The sequence below is a fragment of the Diceros bicornis genome, chromosome 18, assembly GCF_020826845.1.
Source record: "Diceros bicornis minor isolate mBicDic1 chromosome 18, mDicBic1.mat.cur, whole genome shotgun sequence".
NCBI lineage: Eukaryota > Metazoa > Chordata > Mammalia > Perissodactyla > Rhinocerotidae > Diceros > Diceros bicornis.
The window spans coordinates 12,122,036-12,149,866 of record NC_080757.1 but is presented as its reverse complement, the minus strand read 5'-3'; the positions used below and the strand labels follow the sequence as shown (position 1 = coordinate 12,149,866).

The 27,831-nt window shown below is 41.1% G+C and overlaps 2 protein-coding genes across 5 annotated transcripts; one reads left to right on the top strand and one right to left on the bottom strand.

The window, feature by feature from the left end:
- Positions 1-5,472: 5,472 nt before the first annotated feature.
- MIS12 (MIS12 kinetochore complex component) lies at positions 5,473-11,242 on the bottom strand. 2 transcript variants are annotated; one of them, XM_058560002.1, is made up of 2 exons: positions 11,110-11,242; positions 5,473-7,295 (listed from the first exon to the last, which is right to left on the bottom strand). In XM_058560002.1, the coding sequence occupies exon 2, from the start codon at positions 7,253-7,255 to the stop codon at positions 6,635-6,637; it is 621 nt and encodes a 206-aa protein (XP_058415985.1). In that variant the 5' UTR covers positions 7,256-7,295; positions 11,110-11,242; the 3' UTR covers positions 5,473-6,634. The 2 variants fall into 2 exon arrangements, with proteins under 2 accessions (XP_058415985.1, XP_058415986.1); XM_058560003.1 differs by lacking the exon at positions 11,110-11,242 and adding an exon at positions 8,022-9,019.
- A 351-nt stretch (positions 11,243-11,593) lies between these two features.
- Positions 11,594-25,325, top strand: DERL2 (derlin 2). 3 transcript variants are annotated; one of them, XM_058560000.1, is made up of 7 exons: positions 11,594-11,715; positions 12,551-12,613; positions 14,617-14,690; positions 15,816-15,909; positions 16,904-17,099; positions 17,367-17,457; positions 23,406-25,325. In XM_058560000.1, exons 1-7 carry the CDS (start codon positions 11,623-11,625, stop codon positions 23,509-23,511), a joined length of 717 nt encoding a protein of 238 aa, XP_058415983.1. In that variant the 5' UTR covers positions 11,594-11,622; the 3' UTR covers positions 23,512-25,325. The 3 variants fall into 3 exon arrangements, with proteins under 3 accessions (XP_058415983.1, XP_058415981.1, XP_058415984.1); XM_058559998.1 differs by having other exon boundaries at positions 12,548-12,613; XM_058560001.1 differs by lacking the exons at positions 14,617-14,690; positions 15,816-15,909; positions 16,904-17,099 and having other exon boundaries at positions 12,548-12,613; positions 23,406-23,491.
- The last annotated feature ends 2,506 nt before the right edge of the window (positions 25,326-27,831 follow it).

Here is a 27,831-nt window from a genome sequence, read left to right as displayed (position 1 = left end):
CCTCTATATTCAGTTCTCTATTAATTTCCAGCTATGCAGTGGGCTCGCCAAACTTCCTAGTGTGCTCCCAGTTTCACCTCATAATCTCCATAACATCGCTATCACTCCAAAACAGACTTCATCCCATTAGCCAGCATTCCAAGACACAGCATCTCCCTCCACTAAATAGCTATACAGGCCTCTCAGTGGCATCTTTCCCCATATCAGGTCCTGACAGCGTGCCAGTGTCCAGTTCTACTATCCCCCAACGGCAGGTCTGTCATTATCACATTGTGGCGTTACCCACTGCCCCTCAGTTCTTAGTCCCCACTTGCTTCCGTTATCAAGACACTGCTGCCCCAGGACAGTCCCCTCACTAAGCTATAGAATTTGTCCCGATTCGTCCAGCTTGTGTCTTTATAAGCTCAATGTTTTCTGATATCAGGGCCTTGTCATTTCCCAGTGCTGTCTTCTCATAATCCCATAGCACTACACACCTTAATATCTTGCCTCTCTATACTTTCAGTGCCACAAGTATGACATCCACTCTTCCCCAATGTCAGCCTGTGCTTTACAGCCACTTTGCTACAATAATTCCCCCAATAGTCAGTGGTACTATTCTCCAAAATTAGGTCTCCAAGTTACCACAATTTGTACCTCGCACTGTTTTTGCAGCTTTCAATCTTGGATATTGGATCTTCCGCTCTCGTTGGATATTGACTAACCACTGAATCCCAATATATGGCCCAGTGTTCTCCAAACATTTGGTCTCATAGTCTCCCATTCACGTATCCCCTATTATCCCTCATTGTACAGTCCTTCAGTGACTACTCAGAATACAATCCCCCAATATTCTTCCCTCAGCTAATCCCCTGATAGTAGAATCCCCCCTCCCATTCCCAAAACCAAGGTTCCCTGTTCCTCAACAGTGGGAACATTGTTCCACAAATATCATGACTCTTTCTGTGCCACCAAATCTAGGCATCCATTTTCTACCCCAAATTCAATTATCTGGTTCCCATGACTATACCATTATTAGATCCTATTGCTGCTACAATCTGAACATTGGCTCCAATATTCTCCTAAATATCCAGCTTCATTTGATCCCCTTATTTCAGAATTCATTGTTGTTCTCCCAAATACTTGGGTTATTACTGTCTCCCCAATATTGTGCTCCAGACTCCCTTAACACTCACCCCATTACTGTTGTCTTCAATATTATGCTCACCCCAACCCCAAAATCCAATCTCTTTCTTCCCATATCCCTGTATTCTCCCCTTTTAGCCCTCACTTTTCCCCTTACCTTGAAATTCCTGAAATTCCCCATATCTCCTTGAAATTCCTGATTCCACTGAGCTCCAAGGCTTGGCCCATATTTTCTAACTAATATTAAATTTCCACTACTCTCACCCCATCCATGTGTCCCTTCAGCTTCCTCGTGTGTCTGACCTGGCCAATTTTCCTCTTACGTAGTTTAAGTATCCCAGGATATTTGATCACATATCCCCTCCGCTGCTCTCAATTGTCCCCTGATTTATGGGCTTCCAATAAGGGGTTCCTTTGTCCAAAATATCAAGCCTCTCCACTCGAGTACTAATGGACAGCCTTTTCAGGGTTTAACCATAAAAACAAATGGGTCTCTTTTTTGGTCCTTGTGCCATGTTGCTCAAGAATCAAATTCTAGAGAGTCCTACTGACCTAGCTAGGGTCCCAAAAGTGGGACCCTAGTGCCACTTTTGGCCAGAAGTCAGAAGAGATACCTTACTAGACAGTCACATGAAAATAGCTTGCAATTGGAAAGAGGTGGTTTCCCAAAGGAAAACTGAAGTTATCAAGACCATGGATGCTGGGCAGGCAAAAATAAAGGACATCCAGTAAACTGACTTTGAGCAGATCACAAATGATGAAGAGAGAGATTATTTTGGACAATTGTCCTATTATGTATTGGGTTGTCAGGGTGATATATGAAGTGAAGTAAATAGTGGTTTCTGAATATCACGGGACAGTACGAAGTTTAAATTGGGGAAGACAGTTGGAATTTAGCTATTTGGAACAGTGGAACTGGAAATTGGGAGAATAATGAATTAATTTTTAAATGTTTCATTGCTTAGTAGGTATCAAGCACTGGAGATAGTGATTAGCGAAACAGATACAACCCTTGCCTTCCTGGAGCTCACTTTGTGAATAATGGAACTTACCAGGTGTCAGGCTTAGTGTTTTATATAGTGTGAATTCATTGAATTCTCACAACCCTATGAGGTTAGTTCTTTTATTCTCCCCATTTTGAGGATGAGGAAACAGGCGTAGGTGAAGTGATCTGCCCAAGGTCACAGCACTAGTGATGGAGCTAGATGAACCCAGGCATTGTTTCTGGAGCACACACTCTTAGTATTATTTTTACCAGCTTTATTGAGATATAATTCACATACCACACAACTCATTCATTTAAATTATACAGTTCAATGGCTTTTAGTATATTCACAGAGTTGTGCAGCTATCACTACAATCAATATTATGATATTTCATCATTCCAAAAAGAAGCCCTACACCCCTTATCCATCTCCCTCCAACCCCTCCATCCCTAAGCAACCACTAATCAACTTCCTGTCTCTATAGATTTGCCTATTCTGCTCATTTCATATAAATAGAATCACACAATATGTGGTCCTTTGTAACTCGCTTCTTTCACTTAGCATGTTTTCAAGCTCACCCATGTGTAGCATGTATTAGTGCTTCATTTCTATTGCTAAATAATATCCTGCTGTATGTATATATATCAGTTTATTTGTCCATTCATTAGTTGGGTTCATTTGGGTTGTTTGTGCTTTTTGGCTACTACGAATAATGCTGCTATGAACATTCGTGTACAATTTTTTGTGTAGACATACATTTTTATTTCTCTAAGAGTGGAATTGCTGGATCATATGGTAACTCTATGTTTAGCCGTTTGAGAAACTGCCAGACTATTTCCCAAAGTGGCTGCATTTCACATTCCCGTTAGCACTGTATGAGTTCTCCACTTCCTTGCTAAAATGTATCTTTTTTTTTTTTAGATTACAGTCCTCTTAGTGACTTTTATACACTTAGTGTAAAGTGGCATCTCATTGTGGTTTTGATTTGCATTTCCCTGATGGCTAATGATGTTGAGTCTCTTTTCATGTGCTTATTAGCCAAGTGTATATCTTCTTTGAAGAAATGTCTATTCAGATCCTTTACCCATTTTTAAATTGGGCTATTTGTCTTGAATTCTATGAGTTCTTTATATATTCTAAATACAAGTCCATTTCTCCCATTCTGTGGTTTGTCTTTTCATTTTCATGATAGTGTCTTTGAAGCACAAATTTTTAATTTTGATGATGTTCAGTTTATCCGTTTCCTTTGTTGCTTATGTTTTTTGATCATCTCTAAGAAACTATTGCCTAACTCAAGATCAACAAGATTTAAGCCTATGTTTTCCTCTAAGGGTTTCATAGTTTTAGCTCTTACATTGAGGTCTTTGACCCATTTTTAGTTCATTTTTGTATATGGTGTGAGGTAGGAGTCCAACTTCAATCACCAACAGCCAGTGATTTAATCAACCATGCCTATGTAATGAAGCCTCCATAAAAACCCAAAAGGAGGGGGTTTGGAAAGCTTCCAGGTTAGAGAACCAGAACACTTCCACATGCCACCATGCTGGGCCCATGCCACCATGCTGGGCACAAACTCCACAGGGACAAAACCTGCTTTGTCTGGAACCTCGCCCTATGTGTCTCTTCATCTAGCTGTTGATTTGTGTATCCTTTGTAGTAAACTGTGTGAGTGAACAAGCTTTCCTGAGTTCTGTGAGCCGAGCCGCTCTAGCAAATTATATGAACCCAAGGAGTCATGGGAATCTCTGCTTTACAGCCAGTCGTTCAGAAGCACAGGTAACCACGTGGACTTGTGACTGGCATCTCAAGTGGAGGGCAGTGTTGTGGGACTGAGCCCTTAACCTCTGGAATCTGATGCTATCTCCAGGTACTGTCAGAATTGAGTTGTAGGATACCCAGTCGGTGTCCAAGAATTTCTTGGTGGTGTGCATAAACACCCCCCGCATCCTTTTTATTTCTGTAAGGTTGGTAGTAATGTCCACTCTTTACTTTCTTTTTTTTTTTTTATAATTTATTTATTTTCCCCCCAAAGCCCCAGTAGATGGTTGTATGCCATAGCTGCACATCCTTCTAGTTGCTGTATGTGGGATGCGGCCTCAGCATGGCCGGAGAAGCGGTGCGTCGGTGCGCGCCCGGGATCCGAACCCCGGCTGGCAGCAGCGGAGCGCGCGCACCCAACCACTAAGCCACGGGGCCGGCCCTTTACTTTCTATTAATACCACGCCAAACTGTCTCCCTAACCGGCTGCCTGACACTTGCAGCAGCAGTGTGAGAAAAGTTTATTTGGGGGTATATAGTGGGGAATGGCACAACAGTAAAGGAGAATAAATAAACACAAGCTTGGGAATAGGCATCTAGGAAAATTGAAGATTTGATATTACAAAATCATAAGCTCTAATGTAGAGGGAAGTAGAAAATAGGGTGAGACTGATGCTGGATGGGAGGTAGAGCAGTGAAGCAGAGTGGGTGACCAAGTGTTTATTATCCTGATTTCTGAATTTTTGAGGGCGGAATTTAATTAGAGGACAACGGGGCCAGGTAGATTAATTTGTTCCTGCAGAGACACTACTATGACAAATAGTAACAGTATTAATGTCCAACAATTATTGAGCACTTACTCAACATGAAATGGACTCGAGTAGACACTGTGGATTTCACTCTTCTATCCAGGTCATGTCCATATTTTAACTGTCTTCAGACAAACCATATTATTGCATGTATAATGAGGCTAACCAGGTCTCAGCTGTTTCCTTAATAAGCAACCTACTTCCTTATGAATATCTTAGTATTCTAATTTCACTAGGTATATTAGTTTCCTGTGGCTACCATAACAAACTTAATGACTTAAAGAACAGAAATGTATTTTCAGTTCTGGAGGTCAGAAATCCAAATAAAGCTGTCAGCAGGGGCACGCTCCCTCTGGAGGCTCTGGGGTAGAATCTGTGCTTTGCCTCTTCCAGCTGTGGTGGCTCTGGGCATTCTCTGACTTGTGGCTGCACAACTCCAACCTGCCTCCGTGGTCACAATGCCTCCTCCTCTTCTGTCTCAAATATCCCCCTGCCTTTCTCTCATAAAGACACTTGTCATTGGATTTAGGGCCCACCTAGATAATACAGGATGATGTCCTTATCTCCAGATCCTTAACTTCATTATACCTGCAAAGATCGCTTTTCCAAATAAGGCACAATCACAGGTTCTAGGCCTCAGGGCATGGACATACCTTTTAGGGGATCACCTTTCAACCCACTATACTAGGAGATTTTAAATAAGCTAAAAATGTAAAAAAAATAGAAAATTTTCATTTGGATAAAAAGTCATATTGAGGAAGGAAACATACCATGACACTATAGACAGCAGAAAATCAAAAACCAAAGCTTTTAAAATAAATGTATTTAATGTACAGGATTGGAAAAAGGACTCTTCGATAATAAACATGTTCCAGGTAAACACAGGCTTCCTGTGTCTTTGAATATTTAATTGCAAATATTAATACCCTAAGTTACTCCTCTATATAAAGGAGAAACTCTGAGTCCCATTCTTTAGGAAGACATGCGGGCAAGCAATACCTTAAGAGCCATGATTGCTATTTCTCCCCTTTCCTTGGGTGATCTAACACTTTACATGGACTAATTACAAAAGGAAATATCAGACTCCACTGAATTTAAGGACAAGACAGCTAAAATTTCCCACTGAGGGTACTAAATATTTGATGCTTATGAGTGTGAATAAATAAGTTAAATATTAGGTACAAGGTAGATTCCAAAACTAACTGAAGTATGAAAAAAAAATTGTTACAAACACCTAACAATCAGTCAATATAAACTTTTCCTTGGGTATGTTCCAGGCTTCTTCCTTTTCTGTTCCAGTGAGATCTGCTTCTCTTTTGTCCAAGGTCTTCTACTGCTGAACTTCAACACAGCAAACTGCTTACCATCACCAAGGCCTTGGTCAAAGAAAGGATTTATTTTGGAAACAAAAACTTCTTTCTTCTTCACTAAAGATCATGGTTGTCCTTTCTGCTACTTGCTTCTTTCAACTAGTTATCAACTTCCTGGTGTAGAATTAAGTTACTGGGCAAGCGCAAGACTTCTGTGTGGGCTGCCCCACAGTGTAGCAGCTGGTTAATAAAGAAGGCACTCATTTAACCTTTTTCTAATTTGGTCTCATCCAAAGAATAAGTAAAAAGGATGGAGGTTAACAAAGGACTCACGACCAAGGTACAATTTTACAAATATCTTTAGCCAGGGAAAGCTTTACTTCTTCAATCATGCCCCAAATGAGTCATTATTGAATCAAGAATCCCTTCCCATATTAGGGGCCTCTAAGAACAGATGCTTCAAAGATGAGTTCAGGGTAGTACATAGACACTTCAGGAGAGTGGACCAAAAAAGAGGAAGACGTGGAATACGAGAAAGAATGAATAAGGAAAATCCAATAAAATATATAGTTTACTAAAATAATAGTCATTGATGTAAATCCCTTACCATTCTACTTTCTGAAAGGCTCCTTTTACTACTTAGAAATTAAGATATTTTCAGTTTTTTCCCTTCTTTTTCCACATTGTCTCTAATATTCTGTAGTTTTCTGGAGTTCTGGACCAGGAATACCAAGCTCTCCCTAAAATCACTAGTCCCATGATCTCTGCCAACATTTTCAAGCTCATCAAACAAAGCCAATGTCTGTTTGAGTTTGGCCTGAACGATTTTTTGCTCTTCTAATTCTGCAAGAAGGGCCTGCTTCGTGCATAATTCAGTCTTATACTTCTCCTGTAACTGTTCAATTTCTTTTTGGAGAAGCTGGAATTCTTCCTCACTACAAGGATGCATATCCTGAGACTTATCTTCCGGAAGCAAGATGTTTGGGGGAATACGCAAAATCAACTGTAAAAATAGCTGCTCCATTTTGCCAAAAAGGTTATCAAAACGCCCTTTCATGAAGCAAAGAAATTTCTCCGTGCATTTACGAATCTGGACTGGGCTAATCTCACAGTCTGGGCTGCCATCCAGCTTCTTCAGAATAACCTGTTCAACAGCCTGCATCACTTCAAACAGGTAGTCTTGAAACGCAGTGTAGATCCTAAGCATGCAAGTTTGTGGTGTGAAGCCAAAGAACTGGGCCTCATAGGTCATTGGATCGACAGACATGTTGGCTTATTTTGCAATGTTAATTTTGACTGAGAAAAATCTGCAAATGTAAAAAGAAAAAAATTCATTTGGATAAAAAAATCATCTGAGGAAAGTAAATCACATTACAGATAGCAATAAATAAATAATAAGGAGTCTGTGTTCCTTGATACCCAATGCCACTTCCAGCCTCACTCATCCACAACAGGATACAAACCCTTGCCTCTCTGAGGCTCTTCCCTCAGCCGATACCCTCCCTTTCCCCCTCCTCATTGTTCATTTCTCTCGCCTCTCATTTATTGAGGACTCTGGCCTACAGCTCAGTCTTCTGAATTCTGTTATCATCCCAGACAACGCACAAGTTTAGACAGATGACCTAACCAATTCCTAGAGACTCGTTTTCTTGAGTTTCAGCGGACTTCATCTCCACTCTTTTTTTTATTATGAGGAAGATCAGCCCTGAGCTAACATCCATTGCCAATCCTCCTCTTTTGGCTGAGGAAGATCGGCCCTGGGCTAACATCCGTGCCCATCTTCCTCCACTCTATATGGGATGCCGCCATAGCATGGCTTGACAAGCCGTGCGTCGGTGCGCGCCCGGGATCTGAACCTGTGAACCCAGGGCCATGGAAGTAGAGCGCACGAACCCAACCGCTACGCCACCAGGCCAGACTCCATCTCCACTCTTTTAGCCACCTGCCTCTTGATATTTGCAACCTCTCCCCTCAACTACTCCTACTTTTTGACCACAACTTCCTATGCTATTCTTGCAACTCTCATTACGTACTCATATTATACTTTACTCTTCAAGACTCTCAGCCCTCTGATCCTCTCCTTCTTGCTCTCAGTCTCTCCCACTTCACTTCTTTCCCTATCCATTTTAGGCTCCATGATTCATCACTTCAACCACTCCCTTGCCAATGTCCTCAACTCCCTTGTCCTTCCAACCTAGCCACCTGAAAAAAAAAATCCCAGTTAGAAGCTGAGCAAGCTTCTTGGCAGCTTTACAACCCGACAATTTTTCAAATGACTCAAAGGAGTCATTCCTTTCAAATGTAAAGATCTAGGAACACAACACTCCTATCTCCCATTCACTGTGGGACTTTAACCGAGGCACCTTTTTCTGAGCTATAACCATATGCTTGTCATAGAAATAAGACAAGTTTTATTATTCCTTCAGATAAAGGCAATCAGCTAAAATAAATGGCTACCTCAATTATCACGTGAATTTAGGATGAACTTTATAAAAGAATTTGAAGCAAATGGTGCAGTCAAATCTTTTTATGGGAAGACAAGATGCCATTAATCTTGAGAATTTATGTATGTAATGGCTAAAAACAGAATAGTTTTAACTGCTTGGCCGTATAAACAAGGCAGAATTTCTGTCTTTGTAATCTCATTCACAGATTACCTATAATGCATTATAATCTGGATATGCTCATTCAGTAATAAAACTGCTTTCTTTTCTATGTCTTGTGGAGAGGATTCTCTGGCTTGGCAGGATTTTTATTCCTCGACACTGCCCTATGCCTTCAGGATCAAGTTCAAACTCTTTCAACATGGCTTACAAAGGTCTTCATCATCTGACCCTTACTAACCACACTCTGCCCTCCTTTTTAAGGCCCTTGTACTTGCTAATTGAGTTGATAACACTTCCTATTTCACGGTACTCTTATTTTTGGCTCATGCAAGGTCTTATTTTATTGTTCCATCTCTCATCTCCCATAGGAACCTACTCTAGTGTTTTTAACACATGCCTTTTCAATTCATCTTTCATTTCAATTCATCTTTCATTTCAATTCATCTTTAATAGGTTTTAGACATATAGCCTTGAAAAATAGTTTTGTATAAGTATGTTTACATTTTTCTTTATATTATGTTTGCAATCACTTCATGTTATTATACTTAAGTTTATTCATTGGTTCTGACTGAAGTATTCCATCAATTTTACCATATGCATATACCACACTTAATGTGCCCATTCTCCTTGTGACACCTACTTTGTTCAGCACCTTGCTATCAGAAATAATGTTGTAATGAACACCCTCCCACAATGAACAAGTCTCCTCAGGGACTTGCACAGTATTTACATAGGCAAGTAATTGCTGGGCCAGAGTTGACTCATACATAATTTCACTAAATACTGCCAAAATGTTCTCCAGAACTTTTTGTGTTTTTTTTTTAGCTGGGGGTGGGGGGGTCTAGGCTAGTTTACACTCCCACTTGCAGTGTAGTAGAACTTTCTCATGTCTTTGCCAACACTTGATATTATTCAACATTCTAATTTTTGACAATCTGGTAGGTGTAAAATTGTTTTACAGTGTCGTTTTTTGAAAATCAAAACCATCTATGGTGCCAGCCTGGTGGCGTAGCAGTTAAGTGCGCGTACTCTGCCTTGGTGGCCTGGGGTTCGCAGGTTCGGATCCCAGGCGCACACCGACCCACCGCTTTTCAAGCCATGCTGTGGTGGGGTCCCATATAAAGTAGAGGAAGATGAGTATGGATGTTAGCCCAGGGCCAGTCTTCCTCAGCAAAAAGAGGAGGACTGGTATTGGATGTTAGCTCAGGGCTGATCTTCCTCACACACACAGAAAAAAACCATCCAGTCCCACACAGAGGTTGGACACTGAGGACTGAAACTACCTACACTCTCTCCCCCTACACACAACTTACTGTTTATATTGGCACGACTTTACTATTCTAGGAGACCAGAATAATATTTTCATTATTCGAGTGGCTTAATTGTTCATTATGAACTCCCCCAAAGATGGATCAACTCTTCAATGGGAAGCATCAACAATCTGTACCCTAAGGTTCTCTAAAGCTCTTGCCTCAGCTGTTTCTACCCATCCTGGAGTGTTATTTCATGAGCCCCACCCAATCCTAATCAAGCCCCCAAACTAAAAGATCCACCTTAAACCAAACTTGCCATTCTCAAAATATCCCGATCTTGCCTTTCTTCCCTATGAGACACTGCCAATCTCTATTGAGGTGGTGTTCTCCCTTACCAGGGCAAGCAAAACATTCAGCATTGTTTCATCAACAGGTTGTGAGGGTGATATCTGGGGAAGGGGCAAAAACATTTTAATGTGCATTTCTCTGATTACCAGTAAAGTTGAGCACCACTTCAAACATAGGAGCTCTGCAGGTTTCTCCTGTGAATCACCCATTCATATCCTTTTGAAAAACCTCTCCCTCCTGCCCTTCACTTGATTCCTTCCGTTATACACTACCAGACTTGCAGGTCACTCCCTGTTCCAAACATCTTCAGCGCTCCCTTATAACCCACCGAATAAAGTACGATATTCTTAACTTTGCATGCCATGATCTCACTTCTCTTTGTTCCAACCAAATCGAGCTATCCCTCCGCCCCGCCCCGGATGTCTTTCCCTCAAGCAAGGATGCCATGTCCAAATATCCTTCAAGGGTCAGTTTAAATACACTTCCCTGGTGACCACCGTCTCCTCCGAATTCCCGTCAGGACTTCCCTGCGGACACGGACCAAGCCCTACTGTAGGATATTATTATCCCGGGCCTGTCCCATCTCTTCTGCTGGCCTCAGAGCTCCTGAAGGCAGGATGAGTACGGTTTAATCAATATTTGCACAGGAAACGCGAAAGCTGCCCAGCTCTCCTCAGCGAGCTGCGCGGACTGAGCGCCAGACAGACACCGCCGGCAGGAACTACTTCCGGCCGAAGGACGGGCTTACGTCGGGCCCCGCGACCCCGCTGCATGCCGGGACAATCAGGTCGGAGGCCCGCGGCCCGGCGGACCAGGCTGCTCTAACAGGCCGCTCAGCGCCCCGCGATGATGCCTAACGCAGTCCCACCCCTTCCCGCTCCTCCTCAGAGAAAATGCAGCCCCGCGGCACTCACCCAAGCGACCGTGAGAGTGCCGAATTCGACCAAACATCAGGTTCCCGCCACCTCCCTTAAACCACCGCTTGCTGCCAGAGATTGGCGGCGCGGCTGGCTCCCCAAATTCCGACAGATACCTGCCTCAGCGTACGAGAGCAAAGGCGGGATGCTATCGCGCTCCTGATTGGCTGGCTTTCCGGTCGGGAGGAGGCCACCTAGACTGGTGACGTAAAGGGGCCGGGCGGGAAAGCTAGCTGTGGCCGGCGGAGATTGGCGGAAGGAACCGGTACTTACACTCCTCTCCCCTACGTTGGTGCGTGGGGAAGCAAGGCTGGGGCGCGGCGGAGACGCAACTCGTGATTGGCGGGTGTTCTGTCCCTAGGGCTCTAGCTATTGGTGGCTGGCCGACTGCGCGGCGCTGATTGGACAGCAGCGGTAGGCTAGAGGGAGGGCCGTGCGTTGATCCCGCCCCGCCGCTTGGGCTGACTGGCGGAAGGGGAAGCGGGGGGGTGGTAGGCGGCGGTGGGGAAGATGGCGTACCAGAGCCTCCGGCTGGAGTACCTGCAGATCCCACCAGTTAGCCGCGCCTACACCACCGCCTGCGTCCTCACCACCGCCGCTGTGGTGAGCAGCTGCAGCGCCAGCTTCTCATTATCCGGGCTGGATATGACCGGGTCCTTAGGCAACTGGGGTTTGGGCTTCGTGGAAGCCCAGAGGGGTTGGTCACAGGGGTGGGTGGAGGCGAACAGAGCTCACTCTGGGGTCGGTATGGCCCGGAGAGTGCTTATCCAGTGACCCGAGAGGGGTGGAGGATCAGGACTGCAGGTCAGTTTCTGAGAGATGAAGGCCGGACCTATAGCAAGTCAGGGCTGCGGGAGCCGCCCACCCAGGAAACGTGTCCTAGAACTCTGGCTATGGCCAAGTGGTCCCGTGGCGACTAGTGGGAGGAAGGCGCGCTCAATGAAGAAACTTAGATGTCGAGGATAGGAAGCCGGAAATTGTCGAGAGAGAAAAGTTTTGAAAGAAAGAGTCTGGATGTAGAGGTTGACTAGAAGCCCTCAGCCCTGGCGGTGGCAGGGTCTTGAGTCTCAGTTGTTTGGAGTTGTGCTGCTTCACACAGCTGTTTCAGGTGGTGCCCGTGTGATGGGCAAGATTCCTACCAGCTGCTCTTACATTCCTTGTATCTAAGATGCCATCCTGTGCCCCGTGCCTTCATGTCAGCCTTGCCTATTGCAACATAAAACAAACTTTTACTTTGTGTTAGGTATTGAGGATACAAAGAATTGTACCAGTTCTAGAGAATTCTTTACCTCTTCCCGCCTAAGACGAAAGCCTTAAAGGATTGAGTCTAAGTGACTGAGAGTTGGAAATTGCTAGGCCTACTAATCCTTTGTTGTAAATGATGAAATTTTGTTTCTTGACCAATTTGCTCTAAGAAGCTCTTTTTCTATTTCAGCAGTTGGAATTGATCACACCTTTTCAATTGTACTTCAATCCTGAATTAATCTTTAAACACTTTCAAGTAAGTGGTCCATCACAGCTATGATTGTTTCAGTTTTTTAACTTGTTTTTCATACTTTTTAGTAGCAAATCCTGCCATACACTATCTCAAAAAAGAATTCTGTGGGAATATTTGGCTGTAAGTCTTATGTGGAGGGTATAAAGCAGTGATTCTGCAGCCTGATTGGGCTTCAGAATCACCTAGGGAGCTTTTAAGAGATTCTCGAGCTCGTCATAGTGTACCAAATCATAATCACCAAGGGTAGGAAGTAAGAATCTGTGTTTTATTTTTAAAGTTCCTTGCACGGTTTTGATTTGATGTGTCTACTTCCTGTATTTAGGAATCACTAGTTCTGAGTTATTATTGTAGTTTGAGAAGACTGACCAGCTAGCTGCCCAGGGCGAGTCTCACAGGATGCCCTTATTTTGTCCACTCACCACCTGGCACATCCACCACTTTGGTGTTATCACTGTGGTCCAGTTCAGAAACGTAACTTCAGTTCAGAAACTATTAGTGCTTTTAAATTGATCCACGTTTCAAGGATTAGATCATAGTCACAAAACTCTAAAAGACTGATATCTAAAACAACATGCCAATTTATTAGATTACAGGGGCAGATAGTCCTTTCCAGTAATTAGAATGCTAGAAGAGAAATGTGTTTTCCTGCTCCAGGATGATCATGTAAGGCTATAGTTGGAGTCAGAGGGAGACCCAAAAGCCAGTAATTCTGCCCCTACACATGCTGTTCTCTCTGTCTCAAATGTGTTTCATTCACTTTATACCCATTGAACTCCAGCTTGCCTTTCAACACGCAGCTTTTGTGTAGCCTTCTCAGATTCATCCTCCTTTGTGTCCCTGGGGTATCTGCAAATACTTCTTTTAGAGCGTCTCCACGTTGTACTTAGACTTATTTATATGCTTCTCTCCTCGCTAGGTTGAGGGCTCTAAAATCCTGGATGTAGTTAATATGTAGAAATGAATTGTTTCAACCTTAACAGTTACCAATTCGTAAGAATTTAATGATACATGAAGCAGTCCTGTGAACTCTTGTTATTGCCGTGTTCTTCAACACTTGCATGGCCTTTGCTGGGAGCCATAGCTCCATCCAAGCATTTCTTCTTGTTAGCTTGCTTGGCTGGATTTTGCCTGGGGTTAACTCTTGATACTAGGTTTGAATTCAGAGTCTCCCTCTATAGGCTGTGTGTCCTTGAGCAAGCCATTTAAAAATTATCCAAGTCTCTTAGTTTTCTTATCTGTGAACTGGGAATGGTAGGACCAGCCTGCTGGTCTCACAGGATTATTAAGATCACATGAGATAATAAAATATGTTAAAACACTTTAAAATGTTAAGTGCTCTGGCATTGTGAGTAGTTTTTATTGCAGATGTGGATGGATTGGGTAGGGAAGAGTATATCAGAGTTTCCAACATGAAAGTGACTGTCCTTGCATGTACCAATTAGACTCTAATTATTAGAGCATTAGGTCTTTGCTTGTAGGGAGTTGGCTGTTTATTCAAGCTAGAACTTGAGTATTTGCTTTAGAATTACTCTTTACTCTGATGTTTCTGACTGCCTAATATTGAAACATTTCTCCAATTTATATTAGATCCCTGGAGTTTTTCTCTGGTATCACAAGACTATCTGTTAGATTGTGACACCACATATGTGAAAGCACTGTTTTCTATTCTGCACATTAACCTAGTCTTTCCATCAAACTTTTTCCATAATTTGGCTGACCATACGGTGTGGGCTTTTTTTAAAAGACAATCACAAATTCAAGTTTTCTGTCATGTTATCCTTACAAATTTCAGGGACCGAGTGATATCTTTCAGACTTTCAACTAGAAGCAGGACAAAAGTCCGCTGTCAGATTGTGTGCCCCACTTTTTAGTTCAGAGCATAGTATTACCCTATCATAGTCTTTGAACCATCGTAGTCATAGAATGTCTCTTTTGTCTTAATATAGAAATGTTTCCTGGTGTGTTTTACTTAATCTACCTTTCTTTTGATTTTTTTCTTTTAACAGATATGGAGGCTAATCACCAATTTCTTATTTTTTGGGCCAGTTGGATTCAATTTTTTATTTAACATGATTTTTCTGTATCCTTTATTAAATGGAGTTACATAAAAATTTTAGGCTTACTTAGGAAATACAATAATAAGTTGAAACTATTGATCCTGTTATTTTTGTAACCATCTTAACTGTAACTTCTGGGTACTGGCTCAGTGGTACACAGAGTAGTTGGTCGGACAGTAATGTTTTGAGGGTGTTTGTAGGTCATTGTTCAAATGGGAGCTATTTAACCATAAAATGATAACATTTTTGCCCATAAGTCACTTAAAATTCTGATCAAAGAAGAGAAGTGATTTGAGTCATACTTACAAAATAAACATCGGCAGGTACCAAGTGATAATTAACAGAGTTTTAGTATGGGTTTGGGAGTGGGCTCATGAGGAATGGAGAACTTGAGGTCTCCTTGGATCTTAGTTGCTAGTTCTACTGACTGAAAGGACAGTGCCTTCATGTCTGCCAGGCTGCCATGTTCCGGTTTATTGAAAGAGAGGAAGAGTTGTGCTCTGGTCAGATGGTAATTGGGGCCACTGAGCAGGGCATTCCCCCTCCATCCCCACCCTCTGGATTAAGAGGGAGTTACAGCTCACCTTATCTGCAGTAGACAGAGGGCTTTGTAGGGGTGACAGGATTTCTGCCCTAGGCCGGATTCCTGTGTCTCCTGTATGGTATATCATTCTAAGTTTAAATATAATTAATTTTTTTCATCATAATGCATCTTTATTAACTGAGGTATAGAAATGCTTACTATTCCTGGCCTGAAAAAGTAGATTATCACGTAAGGCTTCTTGTTGGGGATTTCTTCCAAGTTAGGTTGTGAAAAAGCAAGGATGGTGCAGATTATGGTGTGGGTGAACATGGGAAAGACAATACAAATTTGAAAAGGTTTAATAGGTGACTAGAAGCATGTTTGTGTGGCGTCTGACTTAGTTCCCCAGTCAGAAACAGTTCTTGTAAAATAGGAGCTGGTCTTCACCTTGCCTAGAGTGTCTGGTGAAAGAGAAGTAACCACACTGCCACTCATAAACATTCTTATAGAAGCGAAGGCTTGACTTCTCCCAAAAAATGTGAAGTCCAAGTGTACCTAAGTGATACATTAAGTTTTACTTTGTTCATATTTGTGTGCTTAACATTTTCTTAACTTGGAACTTAAGATATCGTTACTGTCGAATGCTAGAAGAAGGCTCTTTCCGAGGTCGGACAGCAGACTTTGTATTTATGTTCCTTTTTGGTGGATTCTTAATGACTGTATCCTTCAACGAATAGAACAAATACAGGAAAATGTGAAAGAACACTCTCTCTCTTCCTAAAGCTTTTCGTCTGTCTCCCACAACCCACTGGATATTCTGAACAAACAGATAAAAGTAGAGCTCTGGATTTTAGCTTCAGGATACTACTATTTATTTTACAGCACACTTTATGTGGCGGCTTTCTAAGCCTAGAGGTCGGACAGGATGCTTTTCTACTGTGGGCAAGTAAGAGGAACTTTTTACCGAGGTGGGTTACCATTAAGCATCTTAGATATATTATTGGTTTTTTTTGTTTTTTTTTTTAAACTTTATTTTATTTATTTTTCCCCTCAAAGCCCCAGTAGATAGTTGTATGTCATAGCTGCACATCCTAGTTGCTGCATGTGGGACGCGGCCTCAGCATGGCCGGAGAAGTGGTGGGTCCATGCGCGCCCGGGATCCGAACCCCGGGCCGCCAGCAGCGGAGTGCGCGCACTTAACTGCTAAGCCACAGGGCCGGCACAGATATGTTATTGTTGATGGGTGTACTTTGCTTTTAAACTAAGTTGGTGAGACATTTGGTCATATCAAAACTGATAAATTATTTTTTAAAAAAGAATTTTCATCTATATAACAGACTTGAATATAGTCCTGTCTGACAAGATGTTTTTGCTTCAGCTGGCTTTATGCACCTCTGTAAAGGTGCTAATGGTGAGTGAGCTTTAATGTAATTATAGACGAAAGAATTAACACATTTTCCAAAGAGGCAAGAACTTCATGAAAAGCAGAATATTAATTTGAAGTAGCTACAATCCCGATTTGGATTGTAATGATGATTTGGCCTAAGTAGGTTTTTGCCTGATTGCTCTAGATAAATATTTTCAGGCTTTTTTTCTTCTGAAGATGTAACTATTGCTCGACCCTCCTAATTCAAACTTCGTTAGAACAGAATCTTGCCAAGTCTTCCCTATTACACTTTTAATGTTGATATTTTCCTTAATGCCATATGCTAGCTTTTTGGTTTGTTTGTGAGCTTAGTATTCTTGGGCCAGGCCTTTACAATAATGCTTGTCTACGTGTGGAGCCGAAGAAACCCATATGTCCGCATGAACTTCTTCGGCCTTCTCAATTTCCAGGCCCCCTTTCTACCCTGGGTGCTCATGGGCTTTTCCTTGTTGTTGGGGAACTCAATCATTGTGGACCTCTTGGGTAAGAGTCTTATCACTACTTTCTCTATTATTTTACTTGTAAACTTATTTTGTCACTATTTTTCATGTTTATTCTGCCTAGGCTTCACATATAGCTATTATAGGATTATTTGATAATTATATGCTCAAAGACTACAACATTAGGTTTTTTAACTTTTAATAATTATATTGACATTTCATCCTAAATATAAGGAATTTGTGTTGGTAGATCTACCTGCAATTGCAATTTTAATCCTCTCTCTCATCCTTTATTTCTGGTTGATTCTAGGTATTGCAGTTGGACACATATATTTTTTCTTGGAAGATGTATTTCCCAATCAGCCTGGTGGAATAAGAATTCTGAAAACACCATCTATTTTGTGAGTATTTAACACCGGGTTCCTTGCGGACAAACAAGGACAGGGTCCGTGGTTTGTGTTATTTTGGGGCTCCTGTAGCTTGGTTCAGGTCGGTAAATATTTGCAGACTGAGCAGTCTGGCTGCGGTTGAGGAGCATTTGAATTGGGTAGGGGCAGACAGTGCTCGAGTTGTGGCAGGAGCAAGGTTAACAGGCTCAGGATGTCCTGAGGGTGACTTGGAAATTGCTGTCCTGAATGACCACTAGCACCTCCTGTCCCAGGGAGGAGCCTGCAGGTTTCATGAAAGCTGCTCTCTGAGTTTAGAGAGGTGAGGTAGTAAAATGGGCAAAACTGATTAAAGGAAAGTGTCTAACGGTGGAACTGCTGGCCTTCCAAGCAGGGGGTAGAGAGAAGCAGTGAATTAGAGTCAAAATAGCTTTGGGCTGGAAACGAGGTACAGCTGCTCCACTGACCAGCTGTGTGGTTTCAAGCGAGTCCCTTATTTTTGCACTTCAGTTTCTTGAGGGTAGAGCTTTGATTCATAGGACATCTTTCTACTCCAGAATTTTGTGTGCTTGGGATATACTGCATTAAAAAGGGCTCACTTGAGGAGTAAAATGTGAGTTTTTATTATAAGATGTTGGTTGTGGAATAGTTAAGTAAAAAAAAGAAAGTAAAATCCTCCATAATGCCACCACTTAGATAGAACAGTGGTTACCATTGTTAGCTTTATTTTTTTTTCTTTCTTTTGCTGAGGAAGATTCGCCCTGAGCTAACGTCTGTTGCCAATCTTCCACCTTTCTTGCTTGAGGAAGATTAGCCCTGAGCTAACACCTGTGCCAGTCTTCCTCTATTTTGTATGTGGGTTGCCACCACAGCATGGCTGGCGAGTGGTGTAGGTCCGCACCTGGGATCCAGACCCGGGCTGCCGAAGCGGAGCTTGCGAACTTAACCACTACACCACGGGGCTGGCCCCCCATTGTTAGCTTTCAATATGTATTCTTCAGTCTTTTACTGTCTGTGTACTTTTTAAAAATGCTATTTCATAACCTTTTTAACATGGTATGCCATAATCATTTTTCCACCATAAATGTCCTACAAGATTGTGACTGCTACATGATACCTCATTGTGTGAATATAGCATAATTTTACTAATCCGTTACTAATGGACATTGACATTAGTTCTTGCTTTTCCCTTCTATAATTGGAGTGGTAAATCATCCTAGTAGCTAAATCTTTGCACACATCCGTGATTATTTTCAAAGGATAAATTCTTAGAAGTGGAATTGCTATTTTGTTTATTGCCAAATTGTCGTTGAGAATGGATGTTCAAGTTTACATTTCTTCCAGTAATGTACGTGTCCATTTCCCCACATCCTTGTCAAATGTGGGAGGTATTATATTTACCCTTTTCCAGTTTGATAGCTATAAGATGGTGTCTCATTGTTTTTTATGATTTTTTTCTGAAAGTTTGAAACAATTTCAGACTTACAGAAAATTACAAACAGTACAGAGGACTTTTTTTTCCTTAGGTATTTAAAAATAAATTGTCAATCTAATGCCCCATGACCCCCTTTCATGTGTATTTTCCATAAACAAGGAGATTTTTCTACATATTCAAAATCAGGAAATAAACATTAATCCTCAGACCCAATTCCCCTTTTGGCAGTTGTCCTAATAATGTTCTTTATAGCAAAAGAATCCAGTTCAGAGTCAGGTGTTGCATTTCGTTATCATGTCTGTTTAGTCTCCTTCAGTTTGGATCAGCTCCTCAGTCTTACCTTGACTTTCATGAAATAGACATTTTTGAAGATTATGAGCCCGTTTTTTAGAATGTCTCTCGATTTAGATTTGTCTAATGTTCCCTCATGTTTAGGTTCAGGTTTTGCATCTTTGGCAGGAATACAGAGAAGTGATGCCATGTTCCAACTGCAGCCTGTTAGAACAGGATTTCAATTTGTTGAATTTGTCGAAGTGGTGGTAATCGCTTTGATTACTTGATTAAGTTGTCTTTGAGGCTTCTCCACTGTAAAGTGACTTTTTTTCCTTTTGTAATTTAAGTGTTTTATGGAAAGTTTCTTTGAGATTACATAAATATCCCATTCCTTATCAAATGTCAACTAATTTATATCTGCATGAATTCATGGTTTCAGGTGTTATTCATGGATTATAAACCCTTATTATCATAATTTATTTTGATGCCCATACTGTCCCAGATTTGGCCAATAGGAACCCCTTCAAACTGGCTTCTAAGTACTTTTCAATATGTTCCCATTTTATTTTTTAAGCAATTTATTACTTTCTGGCCCAACAAAATATCCCATACTTATCTTGTGCTTTCCTAGAATCAACTATTTCTTCGAGGAGCTCTAATTCCGTTTTAGTGAAGAACGGTATTTAGAAGCCAAGATCTGGGTGCTAGATGTGCTCATGGCTTTTGGAGCATTACTGTTCCCAGGTCCTCTTAATGAACAGAGCAAGAGAATTATATGTATGCATATGAGTGTATAAACGTGTGTATACACATCTGTATTTTTATATCTACAGTCATGTACAACATAACGATGTTTCAGTTAACAACAGTCCCATAAGATTAATATCATATAGCCTAGGTGTGTAGTAGGTTTGTGTAAGTACACTCTATGATGTTCACACGAGGACGAAATCGCCTATTGACACATTTCTCAGAACGTATCCCCATTGTTAAGCGACACATGACTGTATTCATTTTTTAAAACATGTGTTTCTACTGATACTCCCAGTTCTAGTACAAATCCACATGATTCGTTCTAGTTTTTTTCTTTCTATATTTTTCCTCCAATGTTTTATGAAAATTTCTCAACTTACAGGAAAGTGGAAAAAAATTGTACAGCGAATATCATTTACCTACCACATAGATTCTAAAATTAATATTTTATTACTGTTCTTGCTTTTTGTACATCTGTCCTTGCATCTTTCCATCCCAATATACTTAATTCTCTAAATACTGGGGCCAGCCTGGTGGCGGAGTGGATAAGTTCGTGTGCTCCACTTTGGCAGCCCAGGATTTGCAAGTTCGGATCCCGGGTGCAGACCTACACACCGCTCATCAAACCACACTGTGGTGGCATCCCACATACAAAATAGAGGAAGATTGGTACAGATATTAGCTCAGCAACAATCTTCCTCAAGCAAAAAGAGGAAGATTGGCAACAAACCTTAGCTCAGGGCCACAATCTTCCTCACCAAAATAAATAAATAAATACTTTAGTATATATATCAGTAACTTGAGTTCTTTATATGCAACAAAATACAGAAATCTCAAGTGTGTCAACAGGTTTTCATAAATGCACGCATCTATGTGTAACCCAAACTCCTATCAGGATAAAGAAAATTAACCATTACCCACAAGATTCCCTGTCAGTCCTTGCCCCCATCCCCCAGGAAACAATCACTATACTGATTTTGTGCCTCCACAGATTAGCTTTGCATGTTCTACAGCGTCATGGGTGGAATCATACAGTATGTATGTACTCGTTTGTATAAGGCCTCATTCATTCAACATAATGTTTTTGAAATTAATCTACATTGTTGCATGTATCAGTAATTTGTTCTTTTTTTTGCTGAGTAGTATTCCATTGGGTGACTATACCACCCCTTTTCCATATTTCCCTACTCTCACTGACAGTGAGAGACCTGATTCCTAGTATCATTAATATATTTACTTAATTAATGCCCCATATGTAACCATCCTCATCACTGTCTCCCCCTCCCCCACATGGATGCCTTGCTTCTCCTGCTCTGCCTCAGATTCCCCATGTTGGGCTGCCCTCTCATGGGAATGCCTTCCTTACCCTACTCAGGCTCTGACACCCTGAACCTGGCCAACTCCATGTGAGCATGCCCAGGGGGGGCTCTTGACTCCCTATGCCAGCTACTCTCCCCACCCCCATCCTCCACTCCCCTGCATGGACACCTACTTTGTTCTGCCCTACCTAATGTTTGGGAAGTAGAAGGGGTCTCAGTTTTTAATATGCTTTCCTTTAACTATTGTGAGAGCAAACATTTTTATGTTTCTTGATCATTTGGATTTCTTTTTTTTTGGTTTTGGTGAGGAAGAGTCTCTCTGAACTACCATCCATTGCCAATCTTCCCCTTTTTTTGCTTAAGAAAGATTAGCCTTGAGCCAACATCTGTGCCAGTCTTCCTCTATTTTGTATGTGGGTCGCTGCCACAGTATGGCTTGACGAGTCGTGTAGGGCTGCGCCCAGGATCTGAACCCATGAACCTGGGTCACTGAAGTGGAGCACGCCAGACTTAACCACTATGCCATGGGGCCAGCCCCAGATTTCCTTTTTGAATTGCCTGTTCAGCCCTATATTTTTCCATTGGTGTGTGTGTTTTTATTGTTAATTTGTAAGAGTTAAAGGAGCTCATTTTGAAATATAAATGCTTTTTCTGACCCCAATATAAAATGGAAATTTTCAGATACATTTCTATTTTATCAGCTGTGGGCAAGTGCAGTTAGAAATCTGAGTGCGAATAGGGGCTGCTGCTTTTTAATGGTTAATTCTTTAAGGAGATTTTGAATGACCATATAATAACAGTACTTAAAAAATGTTTTGGACATTTATTGTCCCTTCTTATGCTCTGCAATAATTTTTCTTGGAATAACTTGTTAATTTTTTAAAAATTTTAATTGTGGTAAAATACACATAAAATTTATCATCTTGGGGCCGGCCCGGTGGCGCAAGCGGTTAAGTGCGCGCGCTCCGCTGCGGCGGCCCGGGGTTCGCTGGTTCGGATCCCGGGCGCGCACCAACGCACTGCTTGGTAAGCCATGCTATGGCGGCGTCCCATATAAAGTGGAGGAAGATAGGCACGGATGTTAGCCCAGGGCCATCTTCCTCAGCAAAAAAAGAGGAGGATTGGCGGATGTTAGCTCAGGGCTGATCTCCTCACAAAAAAAAAAAAAAAAAAAAAAAAAAAAAAAAAAATTTATCATCTTATACATTGTAAGCATACAGTTCAGTAGCATTAAGTGCATTCACATTGTACTTCTATCACCACCATCCATCCATAGAACTGTTCTCATATTGCGAAACTGAAACTCTGTCCCCATTAAACAATAACTTCCCATTTTCCTCTCTCCCCAGCACTTAACAACTGCTATTTGACTTTCTGTCTCTATGAGTTTGACTACTCTGTACTCTAGGTTCCTCATGTAAGTGGAATCATACAGTATTTGTCCTTTTGTGACCAGCTTATTTCACTTAGCGTACTGTTTTCAAGGTCCATCCATGTTGTAACATGTATCAGAATTTCTTTTTAAGACTGAATAATATTCCATTGTATGTATATACCATTTTGTTTATCCATTCATCTGTCCATGGATACTGGATGATACCTTGGTTGTGGAGAGACATTCAGGATAAATTAAGTGAAAATCAGGTTACAAAACAGAAGTAATATGATCTAAGTTTTGTAAAATTACGTAGATAAAAGTTCTGGAAGAATAATGAATAACATCAATAATGATTATCTCTGGGGATTTAGGATGTTTTGCTTATATATATTTCCTCTTTTCTCTGCAACATACATGTATTGCTTGTGTAGTTAAAATTAGTAAAGGAGGTAAAAGTTAATGTAAATGTTAAATATTATGGATACCTTCAAAATATGATAACTTTCATTGGCAGGCAGATGCAATGCTTGTCCATTGGTGGAAACCATGTGGATCTTTACTGTTATGGATACCTTCAAAATATGATAACTGTTTCATTGGCAGGCAGATGCAATGCTTGTCCATTGGTGGAAACCATGTGGATCTTTACTGTTATGGATACCTTCAAAATATGATAACTGTTTCATTGGCAGGCAGATGCAGTGCTTGTCCATTGGTGGAAACCATGTGGATCTTTACTGTTCTTGCAGTAATTATGACCTAAGATGACTCTGGGACTAAATTATATCTGTTGCCTATCTTTTAGGAAGGCTATTTTTGATACACCAGATGAGGATCCAAACTACAATCCACTACCTGAAGAGCGGCCGGGAGGCTTCGCCTGGGGTGAGGGCCAGCGCCTCGGCGGTTAAAGTGGCAGTGCCAACAACGAGACCCCGCTGGGGAGGACTTGGTGACACACCCATTGGGATTCTTTTATCCTTTGTATTGCAAAAGTGTGGACACTTTTGACAGCTTGACGGATTTTAACTCCAGAAGCACTTTATGAAATGGTACACTGATTAATCCGGAAGACATTTCCAACAGTTTGGCCAGTGGTTCCTCACTACACTGGTACTGAAAGGGTAGTCGCTTGGAGCCAAAAAACTGGAGAAACAAACACCCTGCCACCTCTAACGAACAAGTACATGAGTACTTGAGTTCTGTGGGATAAGGCAGAGCTTTTTCCTCCTCTTCTTTGGTAGATGAGGCCATGGTGTAAATGGAAGTTTCAGAGAGGACAAAATAAAACTGAATTCCATCTCTCTCTCACTGAATTAAAGCTTTTGTGTGTGATCTTTTAAATTATGATACTGTATTCTAGCTCTCCTGCATAGGTCTGAGCTCAGAGCAGTTTACTATGCCCGCTCTTCCTGTGTCTTCACAGCTTTTGACTGGATTTCATTTCACGATTGGAAGTATGTGGCTGTATACACATCTGACTAATTCAGAATGCCAGCTCCAGTAGGAAGAAGATTTAGTTCTGTTGTCTAGGTAGTTTGTTCTCTGTCTGGGTTTTGCAGAACTTCAAGTTGTCATATAGTGTGGAAGAATGGGGGAGGGTGGTTCTTGTGGCAGCAGGAATTCAGCTATAGGAGAGTCAGCTATAAGTGGAAAGCTAGTATGGCATCTGCTTGCATTTCTCCAGTAAGAAATATCTAAGGAAAGACAGGTAATAGCCACGTTTTTGGAAAACAACAGGAAGATCTTCTTTCAACCTGGAAAACAAGTTAGAGTGTTGACTTTGGAGCCAGATAAACAGGTAGCAGTTAGGCAAGGATCCATTTCTCCTGGGTCTTTTGCTGGTTGACCTTTGACATTTGCTTCATGAAAAGCCAATGAATTTTACCTGGTGTACCTTCCCAATCAGGCAGAAATTAGACAGGGTCTGCAGAAGTAGGCAGTTAATGCCTGTGGTTCAATAAATACCTAAAATATTAACTTCCCTCAGTTTCAACAGGTTTGCGTTCACACTGCTTAAGTAGTTCAGAGAACCCAGAGGAATAAAACGGATACCCCCAGGGAAGAGATTATTTATTTCAAACAGTTTTCATAAATAGCATGTAGGCACAGGATCTACATGTTCCCACTAGTTCCAGCTCACTTAAGTGGTAGCTTCCTAGAGTGTGAGATTTTCCTCAGAAAAATGGACATGAGGTTTAGATTAAACATAGTAAAGAACCCAAGTGGGAATTTTTGGATTGTTTGTGAAAAGTATTTTAATATCTTTAAATGGAATATGCATAAGTAATGGAATTTAATATACATATTTTACATGTTGCTAGTCAGTAACTTTGAATATGATTGTTGCAATTTTATGGAACTTGGGATAATAGGACTGCTTTTTTCTTCTAAGTGGTTTTAAAAAATCTTTGAAGTTTAAATGCCAATCTTAGAATGTATAATCCTTATGGGATTCTGAAATTTTGTCATATCTTGTTTGTTCAGGAAAGCTTGAATTTAATTAGAAGGGGTTTTTTTTAATGTTTATTTTGGGGCTAGAAATAGGTTTCTCTAGTTTTATTTGTTCTCCCTTAGTTAACTTTGAGTTATCCAATTCATGAAACTTTTGTGGTAAAATTTTAATCCTAAAATCTGTTCACTGTTCATTTAAGTAGGGGATGTCTGTACATATTAATGACTGGGTAAATAGGGAACAAGTTTTGAATTTATGGCGTAAACACAGTCAGTTTTTTATTTTTATTTTTTATTTTTATTTTTATTTTTATTCCTCTGCTTTGTGGGATAAGAGTTCCTCGTGGCAGGATGTGCTGCTGTGCTACTGCACTGCATCCTGGTCAGTGATGATTTCAACCACTGACCTCTTACCAGTTTGGCTGGTCCCACTGCCACCATCCCTGGCCCTGTGTTGCTTAACAGGATACCTAGGCTGCCCTGGACGTAAGAAAGAGTCCTCACTTCTTCCCAACTTACCTCTCAATCTTAATTCTCCCAGAACACACTTCCTTTTCATAATGCCAGTCAACTGAAAAGTGAAATTTGATATATGGCATTTTGTAACCACTGACCTGACATACATATAATTTAAGGGATTCCTGGATTCTACCAGTAATACTGAAAAGCACACCTGACTAAAGCATAGGTTTTTTTTGTTGTAGAAATACAGCATATGTTCATTTTTTTTTAAAATGGACATGCAAATTGCATCTCCCTAGGAGATTAATTTTATATACATTTTGGTGTGTTTTTTTCACTATCGATTTCTATTTGTTTCTCTCTTCCACTTGTTCTTTTTCCGTGTCACTCTTGTATTTCCTAATATCTTTCATACCTCTTATGTAGTCTCTCCAAGCAGAGAGCACCCAGGTCCTGCATCTTGGTAATGAAACCCTCTCTCTGTCTGTGGGGCCTATGAAAATTAGGAAATATTAGAGCTATTGCCATGTTGGGTAAGGGGCTTCCTAGAATTGTCATCTATCCTTGATAGCATTCTATGTTGTGGTTGTGTTTTCCTTTGACAGGTGAGTGCCATCCGTGTTGCTAGTCACAATACTGCCATTGTTTTCAGTGTTCTGTAGGACATCCCCTAAACTACTTGTATATTTTATGAGTTTGCATTAAAGTTGTTGAACTTTGTATGATCAAGTTCAAGTGTATGATCACTTCTCTGCTCAGAAATCCACAGTGACTTCTTAGTAAGCCCCCATATCAAATTCATACTTGTTGTCTTCCTCTGAACCTTACTCCCACTTCAACCAAACAGGGACCTCGATATAAGTCTCTTCAGTCCTTCAAGGCCTGGCCCCATTCCTGGCTCCTCAAGAAACCTTGACACTAAGGCCTATTTCATTGTCTTTCTTTTTTGAATCCCTATAAAGCTTCAAGTCTGTATGACATACTCTTACACCAAATTATATATTGTCTTGTACTGTTCCTAGCTGGTACATGTATGGTAGTCTTGTCTCCCTCATGAGAATGTAAGCTCCTTAAGGGCAGGGACCATGTCTTAAATTTTTGTATCCACCACAGTGCCTAGCACAGTGCTTGGCACATGGGTGCTGAATAAATACTTTGTTTATCGATCAGCGAACTATTATCTGGTATTTTTAATTATAGAGGGATTAATTTGTGTGCATGCAAGCTTGTACTTAGTTGCTGAGGCTTATGACTGTCTCAAAGCGGGATGGAGCAAAACTCAACATGATTAAGGGGAGTGGTTTGATGGTCAGACAAGCCAGACCACTGGCTGGTATGGTCATGGTAAGAACAGATAGTTAAGTCCACAGACCATCTCAGTCCAGTTAATGAAATGTGTCTTGACAATTTACTGTTTGGAAGAAGACCCCAGATAATGTTTGAATACTTTTTAGCTTGTGGTTGTCTGCATATGAAAGCCACTTAACCACAAGGGACTTTCTTTTGGAGGGATAGCTGGGTCATTAGGCCAGAAATTATGGACGAGTTACCTACATAAGTGGTTTAATTTGCCTGTACTGTTTAAAAAAAATTTTTTTGAGCCAACATTTAAAATTGACAGATTTCACATGAAAATCTTCATTTTTGGCTTCTCTTGAAAAAAATGGAAGATCTGGCAATACCAGGCCTGCATGCAGCTATTGCCTAGAGGTAACTAATGACTGCTTCTAGAGACAGGGTATGTGCTCTATCAAGAGATTATTTCACCCATTTATATCACCCACCTGGGCTCTTGAAATCATTTGCAGCATATGTCTCCTGCATTAGGTTACTCGGGAAAGCACACTGGGAAAAAGGGCTGAGGTCTGTCTTTTACATACTCAAGGTCCATAATTTGAGACTTAACATTTAGTTATCACTATGGTCTGAATGTTTGTGTCCTCCAAAAATTCACTTGTTGAAATCCTAATGCCTGATGTGATGGTATTAGGAGGTGGGGACTTTGGGAGGTGCTTAAATCATGTGGTAGAACCTTCATGAATGGGATTAATACTTTATAAAAAGGCTCCAGAGAGATCCCTAGCCCCTTCCATCATGTGAGGACACAGTAGGCAGGCAGCAGCTTTAACCCAGGAAGAGGGCCCTCACCAGAAGGTGACCGTGCTGGTGCCTTGATCTTGGACTTCCGAACCTCCAGAAATATGAGCAATAAATTACTATTGTTTGTAAGCCACTCAGTCTCCGGTATTTTGTTATAGCAGCCTGAACAGACTAAGTTATTTTCCCTTTTAGTTTTGAGTTGCCTTTCTAAGATA